This window comes from Hibiscus syriacus, unplaced genomic scaffold, assembly GCF_006381635.1.
Source record: "Hibiscus syriacus cultivar Baekdansim isolate YM2019G1 unplaced genomic scaffold, ASM638163v2 tig00111427_pilon, whole genome shotgun sequence".
Classification (NCBI taxonomy): Eukaryota; Viridiplantae; Streptophyta; class Magnoliopsida; order Malvales; family Malvaceae; genus Hibiscus; species Hibiscus syriacus.
The window spans coordinates 1,581,120-1,589,969 of NW_024063088.1; the positions used below are offsets into that span (position 1 = coordinate 1,581,120).

Sequence of the window (8,850 nt, forward strand, 5' to 3'; positions counted from 1 at the left end):
AATCAAATTCATCTAATATGTCTGCGAACCAAACAGAATATGGAATTGAATTCCAATTCCATTTCCTGCCAACCAAACAGAATATGGAATTGGATTCCAATTCCTACAGATTCCAATTCATTCACAGATTTCAATTCCCTCATAAACATTCCAGCGAACCAAACGCCACCTAAGAGTTATATAGCTCTCTGAAGATATGTCTTGAGTTTATGTAATCAACAATGACGAACATAAAATTTTATATCAAAGGTTAAATTATAATTTTTTTAGGGAAAAAACCATATCAATAAAAATATAAAACCAAATTATATGAAAATTTAAAAATTTCAGGAGTGAACACGGCCAACCTCGATAGCTTTATCCCCAGTGATTAAGTTTGAAGGTTAGTAGGAGAAGCATTTGCTGCTAGCCAAAAGCCCTTCTCACCGAGCAAGCATGGAAGATTAACATTGGTGAGCATACTTTAGTCTTAACCCATATGTCTGGCAAAGTTCTAGCCTTTGTCTTAGATGTCCAACGACGTCCATTTGATTCTTGGATATGGAAAGGAATTCTCATTGGTATATACATTTCTAAGCCTGAAATGAATGTTCAAATCTTATAGGTAGTCAAGTTGGGAACGTATGCAAAGAGCAACAAAAACAAAATATAAGAACAAAAAATACTTGCATGAACTTTTAAATCCCTAATCTCCTCTTTCAACGCTGTCTTAAATAGGTCGGATTGAATTTACTGAGTGGTCTTAATGTTGGAAAGCAGGGACGAATCTACATTGAAGGGCAATTGACCCCCCAAACTTTGATGGTTTAAATCCCTAATCACATGCGGCAATTTGTTGATATTCACGATTCACTTGATTCTCCCCCTAGGGTTTCTCTATGCAACTTGATTGATGAAAGTGTAATAATGTCTATTTATGAGTCTCCATCCCTTATTCCCAGGCTTGAAAAACTTCAACTTGAGCCTCCAGTGATGGTTCACGTACAGGCAAATGATGGTACCAAACTATATGGTGCTTTATATAATCCGGATGCAACAAGATTTGGATCCCCACTATAAAAACCTTGGTCAGTGTGTATGGTGGTCTTGGTGTTCAGCTTGTTCATAATTCTTGGATAAATACAGTTGACATGCGGGCACAGTACATGCGGAGCAAGGGCATTTTAGTTTGAAAGGTTGTATTTCCTGCATTGACAACTTATATACCTTGATCATATTTTTCCCTCTAGAAAAGTTTAGTTCATAGTTTAGGTTATATGACTGAGAAACATGATCTGATCCTTCGACAAAATGAAAGATAGGGGAGGGGACTATTGATTCCTAATAAGCCATCAGTTTTGGGACATTCAGTATTTAGCTGATGTGTTTGATTTCTATATGTTAGCAGTTTTTTCTGACATCTTATGCATCCATCCCTTTAGTTCCTCACCTGACGAATGCTCTTTGCAGTTATATAATAGAGGATCAGCTAGACGTGGACTGAAGTTTGAAGTCTGTCTCAAAGGAAACATTGGCCGTATTGACGCTGAGGATCAGCTCACCGGTGTTCAATGGCTAATTAAACTGGGGCTGGCAAAGCCTGACCATATCTGGTTGTACGAGTGGAGCTATGGTGATTATCTCTCAGCCATGGTGTTGACCAGGTTCCCTGATGTTTCCCAATGTTCCATCTCCGGTGCTCCTGTCAGATAGTGGGATGGCTAAGACACATTTTATACCGAGAAATACGTGGGGTTCCCTTCCAAGGATGCTGAACGTTACGAGTATGGCTCTGTTATGCACCATGTTAGCAAGAAGAAAGGAAAATTGCTGTTGGTCCATGGCATGATCGATGAAAATGCACATTTTAGGCACACAGCAAGGCTTGTGAACGCACTTGTGACGGCTGGAAAGCCGTATGAGTTACTGATTTTTCCGGATGAACGCCACATGCCACGCCGCCATAGGGACCGAATTTACATGGAAGAGAGGATATGGGAATTCATCGAGAGGAGATTGTGAGTCGAACTTCCATGTGATATAACCTCCTGCCTTCAATAATAAATAGTAGTTTGGGTATCATTTCTCTTTCAAGTGCACTGGATTACGCTCTTTCTAAATTTGACCAACTCGTAAAATCTGGGACAAATTTTGCGTTGTAGTAATACTATTTTGTTTTTAAATATAATAGTAAGTGATCTCAGTAGTTAAATAGAATATTATTCTTCTTAGAAATTTTAGGTTCGAACAATTGTGTCTACAGGGTGTGCGTTATCAATTAGTTAAGAAAGTTCTGAATAGATATTATATCGTAAACATCATAGATTAATAAAAAAAAATGAGTCTAGTTGTTAAAGAGATGAGTGATGATGCATTCTTTGAAACAGTGGCATTGATCATATATATGCATCTTGATGAACTTGCGTAGTAAGAGGTAAATAGTTGGGTAGTTTGGGATATCTTCGTTTTCTATTTCGCAGAGTTATTACACAAGGATGATGGTAGTCCATAATTTTATGTTTAAAAATTGAGAAGTTAACTCTAATTTTCTTCTTATATGGAAAGTTGGGACATGACGAGGGACGGAGTTGGGATCAAAATATCGAGGGACTAAATTGTTTTACATCAAAAGAATAAGGTTTTATTGAGTATTTAAATCTAAAAATTAGGAGAGACAAAAGTTTTGTGTGATTAATATTCAAACTAAAAAGACCTAAAATTAGGGGTGTTCATAGTCGGTTAACCGTACCGTTAAGTCTAAACGGTCGGTTAACCGTTATAACGGTTATTAAATTTTGTTAACCATAACATAACCTTTAAAAAACTGTTAACTGTTATTAATGTTCGATTATAGGGTAACATATGGTTAAACTATTACAATATTTTTCAAACATAACACAACTTAAAATTTTTAAAATTTCATAAAATTAACCACGATAGAAACATATATATTTATAAAAACCTTATTTATTTGTAAAGGTATTTTATTTTATAGAAGTATATATTACAAGTTATATACATTTTTTTACAGTTTAAAATCTTACGTGTATATCTATATTTTTTATAATTTAAAATCGTGTATTTCTCCCATATATATTTGATTTAATGTGCTCCTATATATGATAAACATGATAACTAAAAGATAAGATGAATCATTTTGATTTTATTTCTAATTCTTTTCTCTAAAAACTATAATTAATTAATTATAATTTATTAATGGTTAATCGATTTATCAAAACCGTAATCGTAATCGTTAACCGATATTTTTAGCGGTTCGGTTAACTAAAATCATTAAACCTTAACGGTTAGGTTAATTAACCTATAAAATGTAGCAGTTACATCGATTAATGGTTACGGTTAACGGTAACGGATTAATTTGAACACCCCTAACTAAAATGCACCTATCAAGAAAACTAGTTAATAAAAATAATGGTATACTATATAATGATCTCTAAACTTTTAAGGTGTTTATATTTTAGTCACCTAACTTTTAAAATTTATAATGCCGTAATCGAAATTTTAATTTACTTTCATTATAATCATTGTCATCAACTACCATCAAGAAAAACTAACATGGTATGTTATAGTCTTCTCCCTTAATAAAAATCATAAAGTCTTCTCCTAAACTGATAGCTAATGGTCTTCTTTCGCATACGTTGTCACCGTCACATTCTTTCAGTTTATTGTATCCACTAGATACAACATCTATCATACTCAAGAGTTTCACCATCTTCCTATGATTGTCGAATCATTTACCATGCATTGAGAACACTGAAGTCCATATTTAGGAAATAGCATGTCCTTCATATCTTGTCTTTATACGAACCTTTTTATGGGGTATTTAAATATCTTTGGTATGGGTGTTCAAACAGTTAATTGGACTATTGATTGGATCAAATTTTCATTAATTGAATTAATCAAATTTTTTTCTTTAACACTTAACCCAATCTAACTTTTTTTGAAAATATTAATTGAACCGAATAAAGTTCGGTTAATTCGGTTGGTGACCGAATTAACCGAATTTTTTAATTAGATTAATTTGAGTTTAATAGAAGTATTTTTTTATTTTGGTTAAAATTCAATTAGGTCTTGATAATTTGATGGGTCTAGTGTGGTTAAAAAAATTAGGTCTTAATTCTTAATTGGTTTAAGCTTAAAATATGTATTTAATATATATAATATATATTATATTTAATATTTTTGGTTAATCAAATGTTGAAAAAAATTAACGGTTTTCTGACTGAATTAATTCGTTGACTGACCATTTTAATCAAACTAATTTGGTTCGATCAATTAATTCGGTTAAAACTAAGAAGTGAACACCCCTAGTCTTTAGCAGTAAGAAGCATACACAACTTAAATGGACAACATTTTTTCGTTACCCTCATCGATTCCAAAGTTGTGGGCTAATTAATCTGGACTGGCTCGTGTCGCACACCTGATAGGTGAGTTTTCGAACGAATATTTTCTACATATATCAGTCGAGACCTATTGAAACAATATCAAATTCCTTACCACTTTAACCAACTCATTGATTAAATGGAGAAAACATTAGGCCGTATAAGATACATGCAGGAAAATCAGTTCTTTTTGTGAAAGGTGGGGAGCAAACCAGAATGGAAGAGGGCGAAACTTTTGCCATCAAAATCTTTAGTTGTATGGATGGATATAATTTTATATTACGAGTGAATTTATAAAAAAAATTATAAAATTTTAAAAGAAAACTAAAATAGATTTTCAATAAAAATATAAAAATATATAAAAATTTAAAATTTTTAGAAGGTAACCACCCCGATCCACCATCTTGAACCATCCCTACATGTACTTAATATATCTCTGCTTTTGTTTGATTTTAGAAAATGAACCAATCGACAGTTGAAGGTGTTAATGAACCTGATACATAAAATATGATATGCATGATTTTATTGTAATTTAAAAAAAAAGTCAATTACCAGACGTGATCTCTGAATAAAAAATATGTTTATTTCTTACTTCTAACTCTTTATTTTATTTTTCAAAATCCAACTCTAAATGTAATATGTCACACAACAACCGCATTACAATAATTGTAATAGGTTTATTTGTAGTTTTATCTGTTTTCCGATTATATATAGTTGTCAATAGTGGCATATCTAGAAATTTAAATGAAGTTTAAAATTTTAATATTTTTTTTCTTAAAAATAATGGGATGTATTTTTTTTTCTTTTTTCCTTAACGCATTCAACTAAATTTAACCATTTTCCAAAACAACAAGGACGCACTAAGCCCCTTAGTTAGTACATCTGACCCTGGTTAGCAGGTTCGTTTATGAGGTTTAGAGATAAATTTAGAAATTAAATCTTTAATAATAATTACTAAAAAATTGAATTTTAAGAATATACAAAAGTAAATTAATTTACTTATAAATTATTTTTATTATATTCAACAAACTATCTAATAAATATATCAAATTTCAAATAACGTAAAATATCAAGAAATTTTAATAAACACCCAACTACTCATAAAAATAATTTATACAAGAATTTATCGGTCTGTAAACTCTCTTCTTTACAACGATTAGGAAAATAAATCTTTTTTAGTTTCTTGATTATGTGTTGTTTAATTATGGGCCCCGGACAGATGCCTCTCCTATTTAGACTTAACTACGCCATTAATGGTAGGTGTTGTGTTTAGTGGTGACCAACGATTGAAAGATCGTCGAATGGTTATGATACAAGATAGACAACTATTATTAATTTAAAACAATTTTAGGGTTTTGTTGGGAAGAAAAATTTTACGTGGCATATTAATTTTTCTTAGCGGTAATCGAAATAGTGGCAGTAATTACGAATTAAAAAAATAGTGAGTATGATACAAGTTTTAAATGTTAAATGACCAAAATAGAAACATCCTAAAAGTTCAAGTGTCATTTATGTAGTTTTATATGAACAAATTATTTGTGTTTGTTTTTAGAGATACTAATTCACCCATGCAATTTTCAAAAAAAATAATAATAATAATTCACCCATGCAGTTAAAAAACACTTTTACTTTCAAAATAGTTTTTTTTTTACTTAAAAGCAATATTGAATAATATGAGTTTTTTCAAATAAGTGCTTTTTCACAGCACTCAATACTTCCAACCGAAAAGGTTAAAAAATCTAGCTTTTAGACTTCTAAAAATCACGTTTGAGATTAATTGACATTTATGCCTTTGAAATTTATGAACCCATCGATAAATTGCTTCCCATTAATGATTTTCTGCATAATAAAAAAGTTGACACGTGTAAATTAATCTTTAGCTTTTAAAATATGATTTATACATCTAACTTGAACTTGACACATAAATAATAGTATTAATTCTTTATCATGTATTTAAAATTTTCATTTTTATAAAATAAATATCTTATATATACAAATATTAATAATAAATTAATAAAATATATATTATATATTATAATTTGAAATCTTTAATTTATACAACATAACGTCTAAGACATGCATTTTTATCTTTTTAAGATTATTTTTAATAATAATCTTAAATACTTAAAACTTAGACAAACACTTTTTTTTTAGAAGTACTTTTTTGAAAAACAATTCACCGGAAGCAAATTCACTGTTTGATTTATCCACAGTGAAGCAAAGATTTAGTTGAACTGGTGTAGTTCAACCTTACCATTAAAATTAGGATCCCACCACTGTTGAATCCCATGAGCAGTCCTAAAATCCGGAACTGGACTTAGATTGATAGTGAGATAAGCCGAAGGAAGCAAATGCAACGGTTCGGAACTCATCCTGGTCACAACACTTGAGAACAGACAAACAATGGAACTCTTCATTGATATCCTTTCGATTCTCCCAGCTCCAATCTCTTCCATCTTCTTCCTATGTTCAAAATACCCTTTATACTCCGAGCAAAGAAGATCATTTGGATTAACAAACAGGTGAGGAATCCATGAAGATAATGCAGTGAATGGATCTTCTTTCCCAGGCTTTGGATTCCGACCCTTTATGGCAATTGCCAGTGCCGCTTTAACCACACTGCTTGTGAAGCGAAACCCAGTTTTTAATACCGGATGCTTCAGTATTTCCACTGGGGTGGCTAAGAATGGGGGGTTGAAGAGGTAAGTTTCAATGAAATAACCTTTCTTGGTCAAGTTCTTCCCTGCTAGTAATGCCATGGCTGACCCGAGTGAATGACCCGATAACCAAATATTGGGTCCATTTGCTTCGGCTATGTCTCCCACGAACTTCATGGCGAGCTTAAACCGGGAGCTCTCGTGGAGTCTGTGGCACATGCAAAGAAGATCCAACTTGAGATCACGGGAAATGGATGCTGGAGTATTCAAAGTACCCCGGAAGGCAATGACATAATTTGGGACGTTTGGGGGTTTAGAGGAGCTTTTGAATTCATAAATGGCACCAAATATTGACTCGTCTGCATCGTCGATAAGACAACGGTTCAATTGAAAATTAAAAGATTCCCACCATGGAGGAGCACAAGAAGCTTGAAGCCCTTGCTTGTTCTTTTGGCGATCACGCTCTAGAACATAAACACCTTGAACCAAGCTCGCTGCAATCGATCTTCGATGATGTTCATTTGACCTCAAAAAAAAAAACGAAAAACACTGAGTAATCTAGCAAATATTTTCCAGAAACACACGGGAAATCATCTAAAATGGACTGGTATCGCTTTAAAATGAAATGATAGCTGAACCAGAAGCTCTTACCAATCAATAGCTCTTATGTGAGATGGTCCCGAAAAGCTGAAATTTGCACGACCAGAGGCCATTTACCTATTTTTAAGTACATGGAAAGAAGTAATCAGAACTGCATACACGCTGGGCCGGTCCGTTGCTCAAAATTTTCATTTTCTTTGTTTAGGTTTGTTCTTAGTCTAACTTGATCTCGAATTAATGTACATGTCGATCCTTCCATTGTTTATCTAACAGCCATATGTTACCTATTACCTATTATCTATGCTACTTAGGGTGAGTCTCGGATACTTGTACACAAAACCCGAGTATACGTCAAAATACCGACAGTGAAAGAAAAATGGAAGTTTGGGTAACATACTATACTGATTCTACAAAGTATTGAAGCAGTTTTCTACTGTGCAGCAGCAAGTAAAAGCTTAAGAGCTGCAATTTGTATCCTCTTTTCTGAAATTTCAAATAAAGAGAGATTTTATCTAACACAAAGATTAATGAGTAAAGAAGCATACCTTTGGTCCAATTGTTGAGAGCTTCCAAGCTTTTGTTTCTTCAGGCAAAGAGTAGAAGCTAGAGAGAGTTGCAGAAGAAATTGTATAGCACGAGCACCATTCATGATGGCGTGAAATTAACGAACACATGAGAATATTTATTATAATGTTTACAAGAACAAAGAGGAAAACAAGATAAAGTTAGAATATGGGATCAAATCCTTATCCAATAAAAAATGGTTGTCCCTTGTTCCCATATATAATGGGGTAAGGGGAGGTAAGATAGTAGGCTGCCCCAACACCAGGTTGAGAGCAGCTTCCGTAGAAGACCTCCGAATTATGAAATGCCCTCCGTTGGACTCGATCCCACGACCTCAAGGTTAAGAACCTTGTGCTCTAAAGAAGAGCAATAATGATAAGCATCTGCATTCCATTTCATTAAAGGTACAATACATTCCATTTTTTTTTAATTTCGGAATCAATGAAAGAATATTTTCAACCAAAAGCTAGAATGGAAAAGGCAAAGTGAGAGACCAAAGAAAGGGGCCAACATGACCAAGCATGATTGTCAAGGCTATCAAAGTTCTCTGCCATTAACCCCTAACATCTACAATGTAGATATAATGTTTCAAGAACCGGACTCCTTCGAGTTCTAACGGATTCATTTACACTATGAACAGAATTGAGTGT

General features: G+C 32.9%; 1 protein-coding gene and 1 pseudogene across 1 annotated transcript; one reads left to right on the forward strand and one right to left on the reverse strand.

The window, feature by feature from the left end:
• Positions 1-509: 509 nt before the first annotated feature.
• Positions 510-2,001, forward strand: LOC120163117 (annotated as a pseudogene).
• Positions 2,002-6,539: 4,538 nt separating this feature from the next.
• LOC120163057 (GDSL esterase/lipase At4g10955-like) lies at positions 6,540-8,392 on the reverse strand. The gene is made up of 3 exons (XM_039173081.1): positions 8,182-8,392; positions 7,688-7,753; positions 6,540-7,562 (listed from the first exon to the last, which is right to left on the reverse strand). The coding sequence occupies exons 2-3, from the start codon at positions 7,747-7,749 to the stop codon at positions 6,605-6,607; spliced, it is 1,020 nt and encodes a 339-aa protein (XP_039029012.1). The 5' UTR covers positions 7,750-7,753; positions 8,182-8,392; the 3' UTR covers positions 6,540-6,604.
• Positions 8,393-8,850: the final 458 nt, after the last annotated feature.